This window comes from Simochromis diagramma, unplaced genomic scaffold (genome assembly GCF_900408965.1).
Source record: "Simochromis diagramma unplaced genomic scaffold, fSimDia1.1 OVJJ01000387.1, whole genome shotgun sequence".
In the NCBI taxonomy this organism is placed as follows: domain Eukaryota; kingdom Metazoa; phylum Chordata; class Actinopteri; order Cichliformes; family Cichlidae; genus Simochromis; species Simochromis diagramma.
The window spans coordinates 3534114-3554814 of NW_024387152.1; the positions used below are offsets into that span (position 1 = coordinate 3534114).

Here is a 20701-nt window from a genome sequence, read left to right on the forward strand (position 1 = left end):
CCCCAATAAAAATAAAACATATAGTTTTATTGAGTTTTTGCTTCCAAAAAAGCAAAAATGTGTTTCAGTTGTACCTCACAGATTGATAACTTGGATTTCAGGATTCACTGGACAAATTAGTAGCTAAACAGTTAAAGTAACACCAAATTTTACTCTTTATTTCATAGAATATAACGGTATAAGCAGCAATGATCTCAGTTTGACTGTCAAACCTAAAGAATAATCTATACCTGTAGCCACTCTGCTTAGCTGCTGTGTGAACCTCAATATAAATGGCTTTACACTCCACTATTTTTACCTTGCTCTTTTTTAGCTTAGAGAAACTACAAAGAAGAGATGTGAAATGAGTTCAGAGAAAAGGTCAAATGTTTATTTGAATCACAAATTACATCTTTTCACAAATAGATTGGGAAATGCTCCATCAGCTCTCCATAGTTTGATTATATTGTCTAAAAGTAAAAACAAAAACTGAACTGAGAACAGAGGTAACACAAGCAGACCCAGAAAGATTACCAGCAGATTGGATAATATGAGTAAAATATGAGTACCACAAAGAACAGGTGAGAAATAACACGAGAAACCGCCTCAGGGATCAACAAGAATTACCAGAAACAGTGTGGCAAACAGGCCATTTGAAAAAGCACTGTGGGCAAGGAGACAGGGTGATAAACCACCCAAAGCTCTTCCACTGCTCCAAAGCATACCATCTGCCTTTTTTTAATAATATTTTTCACTGTATGAATGGCTCGTCCAGGATCATAACCATAAAGCACCTCCACAGGTGCCACGGACAAAATAAATGTAGCATTAGTAAGAATTAGCCATTTGCAGGGTGAAAGATGGAGAAAATTTTCACTACATTCGAAACAGAAAATTGTCGATTCTATGCCCAAGTAGTCCTGTTCACTCGTTTTTTTTTTACATTCAGGATATGAACTCAAAGAATTCTAAGAAATTACTGGTGGATCGCTAGAAAAATGCTGATGAGATGGCGCATTGCTCCAGACATTTCCTCCACAGAGACATTGACGTTGGTGTTGCATTTTGAAGGAGGGGAAGTCGATATACAAGGTCGTAAAAGAAGTACAAACCTGGGCTCTACGCAGTGGCTGATCACAGTTTGAAGTGGATGTGAATGTCAGATTGTTGATCTCCAAAAGTGACAGATAATGTGTGACACAGACACCCCTTATCTGACTTCAGAGTGGTGCTGGCTTAGGGGGCTTCTGATGGTAGCAGACCATCTGACATGCAGTTTGGACAGATCATAAATCCTGCAGTGGCCCCCGTAGATGAAAGAAAATAAATCTTACCTTTGCATGACAACACAAACACACACATTTGGTTTATATGTCTGAATTCCAGACCTACCAAGTTTTAAAGAAACACATTGACATTTCAGTCTTCTTAAAGTAGAGCATTAGAAGGTCAATACTGCTCTTAATTGCCCGTCATCAACAATATTGCAGAAGTGGAAGCAGAGCAACTACGGACGAAAGTTTCGGCCTGTCTCAGCAATGCAAAGCCCCCCAGTATCCAACATCACCATGGAGGAGAGGAAGGCACTCACATCACTTAGTGATGACAAGGGTAGGTGCACAGTATTGCTAAACCAGAAAGACTATCATGAGAAGATTTTGTCACTACTCAGTGATGAAAATACTTACGAGCCCCTAAAACGAGACCCAGGAAGTGGCTACAGGAAGAGGCTGATAGACTGTCTGAAGCAGTTAGAACAAGACAAGACTATTGACCGGACCTCATACCACAGGCTGTACCCAGGGGAGTCTACACCAAGTCTGTATGGTTTACCGAAAATACATAAACAGGGTGCACCTTTAAGACCGATCGTCTGCATGATCAACTCGGTAACCTATAACATCTCCAAATTTCTGGCTTCGATCCTCAACCCGCTGGTGGGCAGCTCTGAACACCACAACCTTGGATTTTGTTGAGAAGGTGAGAGATGTCATCATGGAGGCAGATGAAACCATGGTCTCGTACGACGTTACATCTCTCTTCACTTGCATCCCAGTCACGGAAGCGTTGGAGGTAGTCCGTAAGAGATTACAGGATGACACCAACCTCAGCAACAGGACCACTCTCAGCATCCACCAAGTGTGTTTGCTTTTGGAACTGTGTCTTCATTCCACCTACTGTACTTCACATACAAGGGTCAGTTCTACAGGCAGAAACATGGGTGTGCCGTGGGCTCCCCAGTTTCACCCATCGTGGCCAATTTGTACATGGAAGAAGTGGAAAAGAGGACTTTGCTATCCTGCCCTGGAACACCACCAAGCCATTGGTTCAGATATGTGGATGACACCTGGGTGAATATCAAATCTCAGGACGTACTACATTTCACGGATCACATTAACTCGGTGGACCGACACATCAAATTCACCAGGGAGGATATGAAAGGTGGCAGGTTAGCCTTCTTAGACTGTGAGATTTCCATCAGTAATGGGGGACATCTAAAAGCTGACGTGTACCGTAAACCTACACATACGGATCAGTATCTAAGGTTTGACTCTCATCATCCACTGAAGCATAAACTGAGTGTCATCAGGACGCTACAACACAGAGCGAACACCATCTCCACAGACACAGCGGCCAGGGAGGCAGAAGAACAGCACAACAAGAAGGCCCTGAGTAAATGTGGTTATCCCAGCTGGACTTCTGTCAAAGCAGGAAAGGCACCTAAAGAAAGCTCCAGCCGATCCAGGAGAGAAGGACAACCGCTGCCCAAGCAAAAACCTGTAGTGATCCCGTATGTGTCCGGAGTATCGGAGCAGTTGAGACGCATTTTTTCTAAACACCAGGTCTCTGTGGCTTTTAAACCCCAAAACACGCTGCACCAAAAACTGGTCCACCCCAAGGATCGGGTCCCCCGACACAAACAGAGTAACATAGTGTACGCTGTTAAGTGCCAGGAGGATTGCCAGGATTTATACATCGGGGAAACCAAACAACCTCTGGCGACGCAGATGACACAACGCAGAAGAGCTACCTCATCAGGCCAGGACTCTGCAGTCTATTTACACCTACAGGCCAGTGGACACCCTTTCAATGATGAGGATGTGCACATCCTGGACAGGGAGGAATGCTGGTTTGAGGGCGGAGTCAAGGAGGCCATTTACGTGAAAAGGGAAAGACAATCTCTGAATCGAGGAGGGGGCCTAAGGGTACATCTTTCGCCATCTTACAATGCTGTGATTGCAGCCATTCCCCAACTCTCTGTGAATGGTACTCATGGCCATTGATCAGTGGTCTTTGATCAGTGGGTTTTGGTCAGTGGTTGTTGATCAATAGTCATGAGAATCTGCATAATTATGATTAAGCCCATTGTTCCTTCAGTGGGCTGGTTTCAGTCATTATGCAAATTTCCTGTTTATAAGATTGAAACCTGCAGTCAGCTGAGACTGAAGAAGTCACTTGGATGAGTGACGAAACGTTTCTCCCACAAAACGCTACGTCCAGATGAACAGAATCAACTTTTGGAGATGCCCGTCATCTTCAGCTCTCTCCCTTCTCCCTTCCTTTTTTTGGTACTTCTATGCCGGAGTCTTAATGTTTCTTATGGTTGTGATCGATTGCCGGCCAACCCTTTGACTCTGGGAAAAAAGGTTGACTTTCATTCAAAGCCAGCAATGTTGGAAGAATCAGGTCAGGACACAGTCCAAAGTTGCCTTTATAACACCTAAGTGATTTCTCGCTACTTGAAATACTCTTCGATTTAGGCAATGGTGCTGTCTGCACCGTGCATACACTTGTTTGCTGTGAATTCACTGGACAGCTACCTGCTCAGGTTGATGCTGTTGAACATCACACAGTTTTCATATTATGCTACAGGCACTTGCAATCTTATTGCCTTTGATACGGTTGCTTCGAACATGGAGACCTGGTCTGCGACTACTGCTGTCTTTAAGGTAGCTTTGGTGCATCCAGAAGGCGATAAATACGGAGTTGGTCTGCTATGATTTTGTGATCAAGTTGGCAATCGCATGCAATCTTTTTGTGATAATACCAAGGTTACTCTGGTAAATCAGAAAAAAAGCTACTTATTGCTGTCTGTTTAATATATTTTGCCCTTTATATACAAAGAAATTGACATTAAACAAAACCTCACAGATTTGAAACGGAGGTTTAGAAATTCCTCCACTAATAGTGACACAAGCACTCAGCAGCCTTGCTTTTATATACAAATATAACCAGAATACAGTTGAATTGAGTCTCTTATTGTAAAAAAACTTAAAGGTAGCCCTCATTGGCATGGACTGACTCAGACTGATTGCAATGTGTTGGCAGTGTGTTTCCTAATGGCAAGGAGATCGACTTCCTGTTTTTACTCTACTGAGACTGAGCAGTTTGGGAGGAGAAGCAGACTGGAGACTATTTACTGTCAACAGACATGCATTGCAGATTTGCATTGCCAAGTGCATCTCAAAGAGAAGACGAAGAAGTCTAAGAAAGTTTTCTGCAGCCTTAACAACACTTGAGGTTGATGCTTGACAGTTTTTGCTCTTATGTTTCTGAACGAATGTCTGCCGGCCTTGACTCACAGAAAAGCAAGTCTTTGTACTGGTAGCAACGCAGTAATATTCTGTTCCTAAGCCAGAAAGTACTTTTAACATTTTATCATGCAAATATGGATGAGCATCAAGTGTTGCGCTCATTCGTGATAAGTCTCCTACAGTTGTCACCTCGGGTTACAGTGCCCCACCTCGAGCGTACAAACTGCGGGTGCAGGCTGAATGCCTCTCCCTGAAGGAGATAGGCCTGTGTCTTCAGCTGCAGATGACAGCTGGCTTTGCGAGCAGCCGAGTCAAGCTGTGCAGAATTGATAAAGCGGAGTGCCTCTTTTGCCCCTCTGTCAGGTAATGTGTTTTTGTTCTCCTGGGAGTAAGTGTGGTTGGTAGCCAGTGTGCCACCAGCCATCTGTAATCCAATTACCCTTCTACGGGACAAGCTTCCCCATCAGCTGCTGGTCATTCACACACCTCATCAACAGAAGAACATGAAAGCAGATGTTACACATGCATTGTGTTTTGCTTCCTAAGAAACCAGTGAGCTCTTAACTCACTTTTGGTCACAACATGAATCTGACAATCCATCATTTTCCTGCAGCATGACTTAAAGTCTTAATATCCAACTCCCTCATCAGTTATTACTCCAGGTGCATGACAGATTTTCCCCTGTCTCGCACTTTCACTTACCTGAGCAGCTGACATAGTACAACCTGCATAAATTCCTTTCAAACTCCTTGACGTTAATCTTTTTACCAAGATAAATCTTCTAACGTTAGGGCTCACAATTTATTTCAGTACAGGGTTACTTAAGGGAAAGAAGTCACACTGCCAGCACCCGGATATCCCTGCAGGAAGGGTCTTTTTTTTCTCTCTTGACAGTTAATTGTAGAGCTTTGCAACGTTGGCTTTACATGTTGGCCGTGTACTTGCCAAGGTGGAGATAATGTGTGGAGTGGGAGTTCTGTTATTTCCTCGGGTGGCTTTTTTAGCTGCTCTGGTGCTGATTCTTCTTCCTTTGTTATGTTTGGCGTGGCACCAAAGTGAATATGCTATAGCCCTCCCGCTGCCACATACACCTTCTGTCATTAAAAATAGGCTGCTGTTCGCTCGGGACAGATTTCACCTTCTTTGCGTTTGCTGGAGCAGAGCTCTCACATTTTTTGACAGGGAAAGCAGGAGAGGAGATAGTGACACACACACACACATGCACACAAAGTAGTTAAACTTTTATAGACCTAGACACACTTTTATACCTGATGGCAGGCTACACTTGAACAAACCCACACTCTTAGGCTGTCATAACTTGCACACAATCCACCCTGACTGTCTTTGCATTAGCATCGGCGTCCATCCGTTCAACGTATTCTGCTCGCGTAGCGTGGCTTGTCTGCTTTCATGTTAGGACTCACTTTGAGTCTTAACCCCATTGGATGTAATCACAAAAGTGTGAGTCTGTAATCCCGCTGTTTCATCTCCTTATTAAGCCCTAACACTGCTATTATTAATTCACCGTGTCAGTTTATGGTTACTCTTTTTTACCGGCGATGTTTTATTTATGCAGCTTGACATCACTTCTCTGACTTTCTGACTGAATTATTCATGTCGGATAACAATTAATGCGTGTGTGCTCACGAGGAAGAGGGTGCAACTCTTTCCATTTTTGTTGATTTGTTTGTCAGCACATCACCTCATCACAAAGTCTTGCTGTGTAACACTGATGTAATGGTTTTTGGTGTCTGCCCTGGCAGCTTTACTTTTTCTTCCTTTTGCAGGAGTGTTGTTAGTTCCCCTTTGTAAAAGCAAATGTAAAAACACCACTTGCCCTAGAAGTGGCTTTAGAGAATAATGGAGGCGTGAATGTGGTATTAAAGAAAATTAGTGTAATTGGACTCAGTAAAATGCCTTCTGCAAGCTTATGCATGCCCAGCACAATGTGAAAAGGTAAAGAAGAAGAAGAAGATAGAACCTTCTGATTTTTTTATTCCTGTTCTGATCTCAATGAAAGCTACTAATTCAGATGGCTGTTTGGTAGCATGATAGATGGGATGGTGTGAGGTAATAGAGCAGTAAATACAGATTCTCAAAGCTTCTTGTTCACGTCTACCTTGTCTTGTCTCTAGTTTGGGAGAACAGAGGTGATAGACAACACGCTAAACCCAGACTTTGTCAGGAAGTACATCCTGGACTACTTCTTCGAGGAGAAGCAGAATCTGCGCTTTGACGTGTGAGTTATTCTATTTGATCCATTTCTCTGAGGACACACACTGAGGTTTTTTTTGTTAGTTATGCCGCCCTCTTCTCCAGTTCTTCATTTATTTCCAACGCAGCATCTTCTTAACATCCTCTCCCTTACCGTGCTTCCTTGTCCCCCATCTATCTCATCATCCCTTCTCCCCTTTTTCCTGCCTGTCATTTTCTCTCAAAGTCACTCTTTTTCTATCTTCTCTTGCTCGTCATCAGCTTGAGTCTCTCCCAAGGAATTATTCATTGGTGCAGTGTCTCAGTAGACATTCGTTGAGTGGAGATTGGTATAAGGTGATAAATATTTCATATAAAGTTTTATCCTTAATCTTCCTGCTGCTAAGAAAAGCAAATGTCTGAAAGCAAGTCCCATAAAACTCACAAAGACCGCTGTCCTGGCGTTCCTCTGTTGAAAAGGTCTGACTAGTGAAAGGGTCAGGAAGGTGCAGCTTCATTTTGAGGTCTCCCAGAACAGAATCAGGATAATTTCTCCACCCCCCTTCTTTCTGCAGGATTGGAGATGTTCTTACAAAAATCCATATCCGCCAAAGCATGAATTCCCTGGTGGACTAGGATGTTTCCAGGACTGCACCGAAGGTCTCTGAGGAGTTTTAGACACTTAATGAATTAATTTGGTGCAAGACTGGGACAGTAAAGGAGGGAGTGCACTCCCTCACAATCTGTGTTACTCATTTACATCTCTCTTTTATCACAGAGGTGGGAGGCAGGGCGTGCTCAGATTTAATTACTTTTCCATTAAGTTTGACTGGCAGATGCTCCGAACCCACTCTCCTTTGGTGGATTGTTTCAGTATGTGCCCCCTGGCAGAGAGTGGAAATTACATTCATAAACTATAGAATGACTTCCTTAATTAACTGTCACATTACTGCTTACGTGTTTCTTCCCCCCTCCCCATTTTTTCTTTTTTTTGGGCTAGGCGGCTCTCCCCCGGTGTGTGATTGACAGACAAAAAGTGTCCACGCCGCAGTCACTTTCCTTTAATTAGCACCAGCACAAAAAAAATCTTCTGTTGTCGTGCCCACGCACTAACCTCTGCCATTTGTGGTCTCTTTGTGATTTCAGGTATGATATTGATTCTAAAAGTCCAGATCTGGCAAAGCACGTAAGTGAAAAACTTTTCTAAGAGTCGGGAGCTCAGCTTTACTTCATACACAACCCTTCAGTCGTCAGTGCATATGATATTTAGGTTCTATGCAAACCAAAGTTTGTAGCATCTAAATGCTCAAATATATTCAGAAATAATGAGTGAATTGTGCTTCATCTGCCAAAATGTTGTTTGTTATTATTATGACTTTTTTTTTAGTCTTTCATCAGCTAAAATGAGCTATATTATTCCTCTGGAGCGATAATAATCAAACTTTCATTTGCGTCTGGCATAGACTCATTACTTTTTTTTTTCTTTTAAATGAGAAATGAAGCATTGCACATCATTATCAAAGCTATTCAACACATTTCCCTGTGTGCGCCGTGGTGCTCTTTGCAGCTGCGAATTTTGATTTCCAAGACAGCCGACAATTTTTCTAAACAGTATCTATTTATTTTAAAATGGCAGGACTGTCTGAAAGGCGAGGTCCTTTGTTGTGCAGCATACATTCAAGAGAACAGCTCATTAAGGTGAATGTATGTTAGTGTCGTCTTTTATGCTGAAAGCTTTGATAGATAAACTCATACAATGCAGACACAAAACAATATATTTGCAGCACTTGGTTTGCATACTGCCAAAATGCTCATCATCAAATATGTCACGTGACGCTTTGTTGTTGCGCTTTTGCATTGTGCTCCATACTCTGGAAACAACCTGTGTGATGTGTGTCTCTGTCACCTTCCTTCTTTTGCGCTCTTTCGCTCTCCTGTTCGCTTCCTGTGAGGCTCTGTGACTCTTTACCCTCTGCTGTTCTCATTCTGCCTCTCTGCTCTCTCACATTTTCACTTTTGCTCTTCTTTCTCGCACTTGGTTGATGACAGTCTGGTATTTGAGTCATGTGTCTTCTGTTCCATGATATGCTCTGTTGTGTCACTGCTGCTGCCTGGTCTCTCTCTCTTCTTCCTCCTCCTCCTTCTTCACCCCGGAAGCCAACCGAATTTAACGTACGTGTCTGCCTCAGACGTCCTAATTAATAACTGTACAATGCTTACAATTATGCTTAACTCCTCACGGCCTCTCCTTGTTACCCCCCGTGATCCATTTGAATGTTCCCATCCTACGTCTCTCTCTCGATCCCACTTTATGCCCTCCTCCCCATGGCAGGACTTCCTGGGACAGGTCTTCTGTACGCTGGGAGAGATCGTGGGCTCACCTGCCAGTCGCTTGGAGAAACCGCTCGGGTGAGTGGAGATTTCACAGTGTTCAATTTGCAGAGTTGTGTGACAAGAATGGTAGGCTCTCAGTGTTTTTTAAATGGAAGTAGACAAAGAGCAGTTTTAATTTGGAAGTTTTCAGATATGAGATAATGAAAACTCAGTGCCACCTCTCAGCCTATTCAATCACAGCATGGCTCTTCTGCTGGATTTCATCCATGCCAGCGAAGCTGACATCTCCCTTCTAGAGCCATCTTTATTGTACATTACAGTGCGAGATTAGACCAATGTGCTTGGATGGGAATGGGTAATTGAACATGACCAGGGGCTTCCACAATACAATTACTGTCATTAGGGAGGTGATCTAGCTCTAAGAGTGGATTGAAGTCAGCAGGAGACACACGACACTATCAGCTCCTTAGTGTAAACTGGGAAATAAGAAAGCCTGAAGCACTTGGCACCCACAGACCTGTGTGCAGCTCTTTGAGTTATGTGTCTTTTTGAGAGTGCGAAGGAGGGTTTGACACACTGTGAAGCCTGTGTTGGTGTGTGAGACCATGAGTGCAAAATATATGCCTCTATGTGAAATATGAGGCGGTGCTGGCCCCGGCAGCGGGGGGGTTTGTGAGAACAGCAGGGCTTTGGTGTCGACCATGAACTCAGCCAGGGACCGGGGGTTGTGGATTACAGAGCTCGGTGCCCTTCGGTGTTGAATAAGAGGATGAGCAGGATCAAGAGACAGTGTTCACCAGTGTGCTGTAAACTAGGCTTCACACCTCACATCAGAGACAGGGAGGAGGATCAGGAGCCCCAGGCACACATGATGGAGAAAAGTATTGATTCCACAACCTCAGCAGGGTACCTTGATCATTGCTGAGAGGGTGATGATGATCATAAGTTTGATGTTACAGTCCACAATTTATTATAAAGTCAAGAAATGAGCCCCTGTGAAAACTTTCACTTGGGTTGCTATTAGCTGTTCCTTTCAAGTTTGGAAGTAACAATTCACGAAGCGCAAGAACCGTGAAGGTTTCTTTTGATTCTTTTCAACTCCATGACACTCAGTTAAGGGTGCAGTTTTCATCTGCCCTCTTTTTTTTATTTGAATAGTTAAATAACGTGCATGAGAAACGTAGTTGTTCTCCCCTCCTGTGATAGACGAAATCCCAGAAGTTGTTTTATGGCTTTTGTGCTCCATTTCCTTGTCATACATCCTAAAGTGACACTGTCTCTCTGCGCCATAGCTTTGAGAACAGCTCCTGCAGGGACTGAGGAAATCTGTTAGTCATGCTTAAAGGAGCCCTCCCAAGGCACGCTGCATTCAATGACCTGCTTAAGAAGCACATCAGCACCCCTTTCCCTATTTTCCAGACTTCATCTTTCATTTATTCGTCTTCCTTCCATCTACCAGATTCTTTTCTTCTGGCTTGACCCCTTTTTTCTTCATCGTGTTCTTTATTCCTTTTGTTCTTCCAGACCTCTCCCTCTTTTTCTTTCTGCTCCAACCAGCACGCAAGCACATATCAAAGCCTAAAACTTACCCAAAGTTTAATCCAGTCATAATTTTGATTTTAAATCTAAAGGCAATTCTAACTCCTCCGCCTCCCTTTTTTAAACTTTTTTAGGACCTAACTGCGTGTTTACAGATTCATATGCAATCAGCTTGGAGGACATGTGGCTTCAACTCTTTCCTCTACAGCTATACAATATACCAGTAGTATTTTACTGGCTGGCAAGAGGATAGAGGCAAGGAATTTTGGCATTTTCACCCATGCTGACAGATAGTAGAGACAGATGGAAAATATGGATAGAGAGAGAACATTGACACTGGAGATGAGGAGTAAAGCTGGTTTGCCAGCCGTTGACATTTAGCCTCGCTTTCCCAGTGTTTGCATAGCTGAAAAACTATAGTCAGTCAGTCAGTATTCTGACAAAGATAGCAGGCTAATATACAGAGTGACCTCCTTAAAATGAGAAATATGAGATTTTATCTATAACTGAAAAAACTGCATATAGGTGCTTCACAGTTCAGTTAAATAAAATATAACATCACATCCTTCCCTCCACTTGCCAAGGGTGCAAAACACCCTTGAACACTTTTGGTTCCTTTCTCAGGGAGTGCTGCTAGCTTGAGAGACACACATATCTGAGTTAAGATTAGCACATTAATGCATGCTGCTTAAGTGTAGAAAGAGAGTTTACAGAAAATCAAAATGCAAACACAGTAATATACCTTATGTGTCGTGTCCGTCATTCATACTACTGCACACAGAGGTCCAACAACTCCTGTAAAGGCAGTTTTATGGAACAGACCAGTGGTTCATTACAGACATAGTGGTGTAAATACTTCCGTTTATAATCTGTTTTTAATGAGAGGCATGCATCAAAATTATTGGTGCAGGAAGAAATGTCAAGCTGAGTGACTGATGGGGTGAATGGCTTCTTTGAAAAAAAAAAAAACCCACATGGGTGCTGTGACACTGCTTTCTTAGCTTTGATTGTTTTTGTGTTGTTGTTGTTTTGCCTGCAGGAACAAATCACAATATAGTTGTGTAGGTACCATAATAATAGTGTTAATTTAAAAAAAATAGCTGTAACCTTTCCTGTCAGTATGGTGAAATATACCACACACAATATGTTTGTACAGCATATAAATGCAGCACAAGATTAGCATGCTAAACCCATTAGCCTACCCTTACTGTGCCCTTCTGCTGCATGCTTAAAGCTGGAAATGAACCATAAGGAAGAGTACGACTGCCGCGGGTGTGCCGATCAACCCACACAGGGAGGGAGGAAAGCTGGAAATATACAAAAATAACATATCAAAGGCATGCATGTGGAACTGAATAAATTGAGAGCTCACATAAAAGCTCACCTGACCTGTTTTCCTGTGGGAAAACCAACGCTTCAAAGGAATAATGATGTTTTTCCAGCACTGAATACAGAAGGATAACTGACAAAGAAAAAAAATCTTTACACCTTCTGATAGGTACAGTATGTTGCACTTCTCATGCATTTCACACATGAATCTGTTCTGTTTTAGCTCCTCTTTCTAGCTGCAGTTATAAGGAAATGAATAAGCTCTCTATTCATTATAACTATTTAAGTAAAGACAGAGGTACTAAGTTCGTCAATTCAATGCTGTAACTCACTGTTTACATGTACTTACCATTACAAGTTTAGCTTGAACTTGGCTCAATTATGACTGTCGAACTCTGACGATGTTCCTGATTTATCATAAATGTACTTATAGCCATGCTGCATACCTTTTAATGACTTTTTTTGGCTAAACAGACCGTGCATAAAAACATCAAAGTCAAAGGACAGGCAGAAATTGCATTAAGTAATCCCATGGGTAGGGCTAAAAATATATAATTAAAAGAGAAAAGATGAAAGTGTAGTTAAACTGATAAATGTTCTCTTGAATTTTTACTTGTTTTGATGAAGATATAATTTGTTTTGAGCGTCCTTTGAGAAAAGAAAGTGTAGTACTTGATCAAAATCTCAAGAAGTTTGATCTCAGATTTGCTGATAATTAATTTGTTTTCTCTGCTGTGAGAATATGTGGCTTAATTAGTGCGGTGGCTAATGTGCCACACAACACATTCATGTCTAACCTGATTTGTGATGATAATAATTACAATTATTTCAAATAATCACCAATCATTCTCATATGGGAGGTGCAATGTCAAAGCTGTTATTGTTTTCCCCTCGTGAGTCAGAGTGTGTGCGTCATTGTGACGGTGTGGTAACTGGAGATACCTAGTTCGTTAGAAAACACCACAATGACAGTTTTACATACTTTGACAGGCGTCTATGTGTCCGTTTGATTTTGGAAACAGGAAAGCATCTCAATCAGGACAGCTCAGTGTTTCTGCCCCCAGAGTTTTAATCACTGATGTTAAAGCAAATGCAAATGCAACTCCTGTTCAGCAGCCTTGGGGACGAGTTCAGGGTTGCTGGTATTTGAGAGGCTCTACTATATCTGGACTCCAAAGATTCCTGGGTGGTATCAGCAGGCATCATGGTACAGACAGGCAGGAAATGGAGAGCCCAGGAATGCCTGGAGGCATCAGAGTCCCAGCTGAAACATAAGCTTTTTGTGTTCGCGGTAACATCTGGTCAGGCAAAGGACAAGAGCGGAACAGCGTGATGGTGGACTTGCAGCACCAGGTTACATGGATATGGTGGGAGCATACAGTGCAGAATGAGAGCTTGTTGACTGACAAAAACCAAAAAAAGATCGACTCACATGCATATCCTCTTTGCTATGAAAGCAAGACCACATGCTAAAGACCATCACTGTTACCATCTCCAAAACCAAGGCCAAGAGCAAACATATCTGCCAGCAGAGACTGGGAAACTGCTACAATCTCAGCCTAAACCTGCAATGTGGCTGCTCACCTCAGCGTCAGACTTGGAACTGGATCTGGAGAGGTATAGAAACTTCAAAGAGGCCAGACAGGGCACCTCTATCAGTCTCCTCCATGCAGTTGCTCCTATTAGAGCTCACAGTTCCCTGGGAGGGGCACATGGAGGAGGCAAATGAAAAAAAGAAATCCACATATCAGGAGCTGGTGGGGCTCTGCAGGAGGGGAGACTGGAAGGCATGCCGCAAGCTTATTGAAGTGGGGGGCAGAGAATTCACAGGTTGGTCACTGTGGAAGATCTACATGCTACTCAACATCACAGGGGCTGAGAAAACGTGAAAGAAAGAGCCTCCTGTTGGCTTTGGATTAGGAGGAATGTTCCATGCGTTAGTGCTGCTGGGACACAAGCCAGGGCCTCATCAACCCAGACTGGTTTGAGTGTTTATGATGTTGAATCACATCACTGAAGATATTCTAGGTCATGTTATTGCAAATGCAAAAAAACTTCACAACAAATGTTAATCTGTCAATCAGTACAGACTTATCAAATTGCGTTTGTCACATGTTAAGTGATATCTGATCACAACAGCGCAACGCAGATGTTGAAAGATAAGCAGTGAACGGAGAATATGCTTTTTTAAATAAAGCTTAGTTCTGCTTTCATCAAATCAGCAATCCTTTAATTTACTGAGTTATCTCTCTGTCAAAACAAGTCAAAATTCAACATATCAAAAAAACATTGTGTCAGTTCTCTAATTGAGTTTAGGACTGAACAGATATTCAAGACAACAACAGCAATACACTGATGCAATCTAGCACAACAGCAATAGGATAAAAATCTTTGAAACTCTAAACTTTTCATATCTGTTGCGATCCGGTTTATGTTGTCACATTTAATGTTTAATAATATTTAATATTTTTTGTTCATTTTCAAAATGCTAATTTTCATCCGTATCTCTGGTCACATCTTAAAAACCAAGGTTTTTATTAGACTTATATTCCATCCTTCTGGTCACTGGGCATCAGTGCACGTTGGGGTGAAAAAACACTGTAACTGCAGTCCAACTTATTTCAGTGTGCTAAAAATTTCATCTTTGAGCAGAACTGTGTCATCTTGAAGTTTGATGAAGTTGTAGCTGATTATTATTTCACTGAAACAAATATGTTTGTAAGCAGTAGTTGCCGAGCCCCTTCTCTTAATTGCTTTGCAGTCTTATATGCACACAGGCTGTTTGCAATTATAAAAAAGGCAGATCGTGTGTTGAAATTGATAGTAATTTACTAAACAATGGGTCCTTGATTCACACAGAGATGGCCTCAGGCTGCATTACTCTCTCTGTGGGATGCTCTCATCAGCAATAATGCTGAAAAGAGGACCAAACACTGAGGCAGACAACGTGAAAAATAAGACTGGTAAAAGAACATACAATAAAATAAAATAACAAAAATAAACAAAGAGATAAATAAACTTCAAAAACATCTAAAAGCTGGTATCTAAAACCAGTTTTCTGCTCACCTCTTAATCTTTGGATTCACATGTTTTCTGTCCCATTGCCCAACGACTATAAAATCACCGTCCATTCAGTCTTCCTTTATAAAGATTTATAAAGTGGAAGCGTTGGAACCATGTTAACCCTGCCATGAAGTGTCAGCCCACATCAAGTTACAGAGAGGGTCTGTAACTTAACTCTGCTAAATCAATAATTGCCAAGTTCCAAATCTCCTCTCACATTAACATCGGCGCAATGACTGTGTGCCAGGAGCTTCATAGTACAGGTTTCCATGCCTGAGCAAGTGCTGTAGGTGTCCCAGTACTTTTGTCCATATAGTGTGTGTTTGTTTTTCAATAGAAAATATGAGGCGATTTTCATACTTGAACTTGAAATGGCTCCAACGCTCCAATAGCCAGCAGATATGTCTGTGAACCTCTGCTTGGCTCATCTGGTTTAGTGCTCTCTTTGTTGGAGGAGCCAATAAATAGCTTCCTATTCAGGTTGTCTCTGCATTCTAATGTCGTTATGACAATACGATCTCTGCTCGAGGGATGGATTGGGTGACGGGTCAGTTAGAGCCGCAGATGAAATGGTTTCTAATAGGGTTCTTTTACATAAGCTAATTATGAAATGCAGCATTATATTGTATTCAAAGTTAACAGTTGAAATGTATACTAAAAGATCAAATACGTAATGTCATGCCTGCAATATTATTTCAAACTGCTGTGTAAACTCGCAGAGTGCTATAACTTACCATAAATTTACTCAGGGAACACTGAAACAAAGGGAATTACTTGTCTCATCTTGACTTCAGAGACTCACAGTTCTTTGAAAGTTGTTGGTTAATGTAGATGGCTGACGGCGGCGCTTCCTCTGAGATGAAATAAAATCACAGATTTAAATAATGAGTGGGAGTGAGAGAAGTTTATTTGTTAGTGAAACTGAAAATCCCTAATCCAATTATTCTTGATACTGTAGATGGGTACATGCAGCCAGGTACAGTGTTTCTTTAACTTTTAGCCCCCCGTGTTTGTCTGTTTTACTTAATTGGGAGGTGAACTGTTCTAGACGGCTTATACTAATCAGCATTCTCTGCCTCGGAGCATCACACACAATTAGACCATTCTGCTGCCTTGCTAAATGCCAATTTGGGCTCTAAGGCTGAGCACTAACAAGAGTCCCTCTCTAATAATGTGTATTCCTGCTTAGATGTATAAAAACCCCAACTGTGCTGAGTGTACAAGAACCCTTTTTGTCCGATGAAACAGGGATTTATTAGGTACCATTTTGCTTCCATAAGAAGTAAAAAGCCTCCCCTCTCTGCAGCGCAGCTCTCACAACAAACTGTTTGTTTGCCTTGCCTTCCCACTCATTCAGATAAATTGTCAGCTACATTGCTCTGTTTATGACTCTTCAAGGACTTTGGAAAATTTCTGCTTTATGCCTCCGATGAAAGGAAACGGTTCATTTATATATATATATATATATATATATATATATATATATACTGTGCTTGTTATAAGTATTGTCTCTTAAAGCTCTGCGGGTAATAAGGCAATAGATTTTTGTCTTAACGCTACTACAGGGAGTGCAGAATTATTAGGCAAATGAGTATTTTGTCCACATCATCCTCTTCATGCATGTTGTCTTACTCCAAGCTGTATAGGCTCGAAAGCCTACTACCAATTAAGCATATTAGGTGATGTGCATCTCTGTAATGAGAAGGGGTGTGGTCTAATGACATCAACACCCTATATCAGGCGTGCATAATTATTAGGCAACGTCCTTTCCTTTGGCAAAATGGGTCAAAAGAAGGACTTGACAGGCTCAGAAAAGTCAAAAATAGTGAGATATCTTGCAGAGGGATGCAGCAGTCTCAAAATTGCAAAGCTTCTGAAGCGTGATCATCGAACAATCAAGCGTTTCATTCAAAATAGTCAACAGGGTCCCAAGAAGCGTGTGGAAAAACCAAGGCGCAAAATAACTGCCCATGAACTGAGAAAAGTCAAGCGTGCAGCTGCCAAGATGTCACTTGCCACCAGTTTGGCCATATTTCAGAGCTGCAACATCACTGGAGTGCCCAAAAGCACAAGGTGTGCAATACTCAGAGACATGGCCAAGGTAAGAAAGGCTGAAAGACGACCACCACTGAACAAGACACACAAGCTGAAACGTCAAGACTAGGGCCAAGAAATATCTCAAGACTGATTTTTCTAAGGTTTTATGGACTGATGAAATGAGAGTGAGTCTTGATGGGCCAGATGGATGGGCCCGTGGCTGGATTGGTAAAGGGCAGAGAGCTCCAGTCCGACTCAGACGCCAGCAAGGTGGAGGTGGAGTACTGGTTTGGGCTGGTATCATCAAAGATGAGCTTGTGGGGCCTTTTCGGGTTGAGGATGGAGTCAAGCTCAACTCCCAGTCCTACTGCCAGTTTCTGGAAGACACCTTCTTCAAGCAGTGGTACAGGAAGAAGTCTGCATCCTTCAAGAAAAACATGATTTTCATGCAGGACAATGCTCCATCACACACGTCCAAGTACTCCACAGCGTGGCTGGCAAGAAAGGGTATAAAAGAAGAAAAATCTAATGACATGGCCTCCTTGTTCACCTGATCTGAACCCCATTGAGAACCTGTGGTCCATCATCAAATGTGAGATTTACAAGGAGGGAAAACAGTACACCTCTCTGAACAGTGTCTGGGAGGCTGTGGTTGCTGCTGCACGCAATGTTGATGGTGAACAGATCAAAACACTGACAGAATCCATGGATGGCAGGCTTTTGAGTGTCCTTGCAAAGAAAGGTGGCTATATTGGTCGCTGATTTGTTTTTGAATGTCAGAAATGTATATTTGTGAATGTGGAGATGTTATATTGGTTTCACTGGTGAAAATAAATAATTGAAATGGGTATATATTTGTTTTTTGTTAAGTTGCCTAATAATTATGCACAGTAATAGTCACCTGCACACACAGATATCCCCCTAAAATAGCTAAAACTAAAAACAAACTAAAAACTACTTCCAAAAACATTCAGCTTTGATGTTAATGAGTTTTTTGGGTTCATTGAGAACATGGTTGTTGTTCAATAATAAAATTATTCCTCAAAAATACAACTTGCCTAATAATTCTGCACTCCCTGTAATCGAGGCCTCAAGTGCAAGCGCAGGCAAGGGCAGTGGAGGTTTTTACTCTTCCGATAAGCTTCGCTCATTTCTTTTGCAGTCAGAGCAGACAGTGTTAATTTCTGTTATGACCACAAGCTGTGTCTGCTGCAAAGGTGAGAGAGCAAACTGAAAGGCACTCTGTGTTGCTGATCTATCTATTCAGACGCTGAAAACAATCTGTCGGTGCGCAGATTACAATCAGAGGAGGTCAGGGCAACCCACTGCAACATCATATGAATTTCATTACATGTGCTCAGCGCTAGGTGAGGGGGCGAAAGGTGGCTCAACAGTAACACTGCAGGGAAAACAGAGGGCAGAATGAGCTGTGAGTTGATATTACCTACAGTCATGGTAAATAGAAAATACACCCTTAATAGTATGGTTTTAGTTATTGTGGAATAATAAGAGTAATCGACATATTCATTTTATGATTATTTATGTAACAAACTAAGTCAGAAGCAGGTGCTGCTAATCAAATTCACTTGTTTAATTGAAAGTCTGAAGCATTCAGGTGTGTGTTAACATGATTCCAACAGGAAAAGACGTCAGTAAAGGTCTTAAACTTCCATTGTTTTCATTCAAATTCTGTTGTTTTCATTCAAATTTCATTGTTTTGATTCAAATTTTCTGTTCATTCTAATTCCGTTCTTTTCATTCTAATTCCGTTCTTTTCATTGAAATTCGGTTGTTTTCATTCAAATGCTGTTGTTTTCATTCTAATTCTACTCTTTTTCTTCAAATTCTATTGTTTGTTTTAGAATTGTGTTGCTTTCATTCAAACTCTGTTCTGTACATTCTAATTCCGTTGTTTTCATTCTAATTCTGTTGTTTGTTTTAAAATTCCATTGTTTTCATTCTAATTCTGTTGTTTTCATTCTAATTCTGTTGTTTTCATTCAAATTCCATTGTTTTGATTCAAATTCTGTTCTGTTCATTCTAATTCCGTTCTTTTCATTCAAATTCTATTCATTTTTTCATTCTAATTCCGTTCTTTTCATTGAGATTCCGTTGTTTTCATTCAAATGCTTTTGTTTTCATTCTAATTCTACTCTTTTTATTCAAATTCTATTGTTTTATTATTGTTTGTTTTAGAATTCTGTTGCTTTCATTCAAACTCTGTTCTGTACGTTCTAATTCCGTTGTTTTCATTCTAATTCCATTGTTTTTGTTCAAATTCTGTTTTCATTCAAATTCTGTTGTTTTCATTCAAATTCTGTTGTTTTCATTCAAATTCTGTTGTTTTCATTCAAATTCCGTTGTTTTCATTCAAATTCCGTTGTTTTCATTCAAATTCCTTTGTTTTCATTCTAATTCTATTGTTTGTTTTTAAATTCCATTGTTTTCATTCAAATTCTGTTCTGTTCATTCTAATTCTGTTGTTTTCATTCAAATTCTGTTCTTTTCATTCAAATTCCATTGTTTTGATTTCAAATTCTGTTCTGTTCATTCTAATTCCGTTTTTTCATTGAAATTCTGTTGTTTTCATTCTAATTCTACTCTTTTTTATTCAAATTCTATTGTTTGTTTTAGAATTCCGTTGTTTTCATTCAAATTCCGTTGTTTTCATTCAAATTCTGTTGTTTTGTTTTCTAATTCCGTTGTTTTCATTCAAATTCTGTTCTTTTCATTCTATTTCCATTGTTTTGATTCAAATTCTGGTCTGGTCATTCCAATTCTGTTGTTTCATTCAATTCTACTCTTTTTATTCAAATCTATTGTTGTTTTAGAATTCTGTTGCTTTCATTCAAACTCGTTCTAATTCTATTCCTTGTTTATTCAAATTCCTATTGTTTGTTTTCTAATTCTGTGTTTCACAATTCTGTTGTTTCTTTCATCAATTCATGTTTTGTTCTGTTCCATTCAATTCCGTTGTTTGTTTTTTCTAATTCTGTTGTTTTTTTCAATTCAAATTCACTCTTGTTTTATTCAAATTATGTTGTTAGAATTTGTCACATTCCTTGTTTTCATTCTAATTCTCTCTGTTTTTCATGAAATTCCATTGTTTTCATTCAAATTCTGTACTGTTCATTCTAATTCCGTTCTTTTCATTCAAATTCTCTTGTTTGTTTTAAACTTCCGTTGTTTTGATTCAAATTCTGTTCTGTTTATTCTAATTCCGTTTTTTCATTGAAATTCTGTTGTTTTCATTCTAATTCTACTCTTTTTTTATTCAAATTCTATTGTTTGTTTTAGAATTCTGTTGTTTTCATTCAAACTCTGTTCTGTACATTCTAATTCCGTTGTTTTCATTCAAATTCCGTTGTTTGCTTTCTAATTCTGTTGTTTTCATTCAAATTCTGTTGTTTTCATTCAAATTCTGTTGTTTTCATTCTATTTCCATTGTTTTGATTCAAATTCTGTTCTTTTCATTCCAATTCCGTTGTTTTCATTCAAATTCTAGTCATTTCATTCGAATTCCGTTCATTTCATTGAGATTCTGTTGTTTTTATTCAATTGCTGTTGTTTTCATTCTAATTCCACTCTTTTTATTCAAATTCTATTGTTTGTTTTAGAATTCTGTTGCTTTCATTCAAACTCTGTTCTATACATTCTAATTCCGTTGTTTTCATTCAAATTCCGTTGTTTTC

General features: G+C 40.4%; 1 protein-coding gene across 6 annotated transcripts in view; it reads left to right on the forward strand.

The window, feature by feature from the left end:
- Positions 1–20701, forward strand: part of cpne5a (copine Va) — an 84536-nt gene that overhangs the window by 14043 nt on the left and 49792 nt on the right. For 2 of the 6 annotated variants that reach the window (XM_040047709.1, XM_040047711.1), the window contains exons 4-7: positions 6650–6753; positions 7854–7893; positions 8865–8879; positions 9040–9116. In XM_040047709.1, the coding sequence (XP_039903643.1) occupies positions 6650–6753; positions 7854–7893; positions 8865–8879; positions 9040–9116 (236 nt within the window). The other 4 variants (XR_005698268.1, XM_040047710.1, XM_040047713.1 and 1 more) reach the window with 3 other exon arrangements.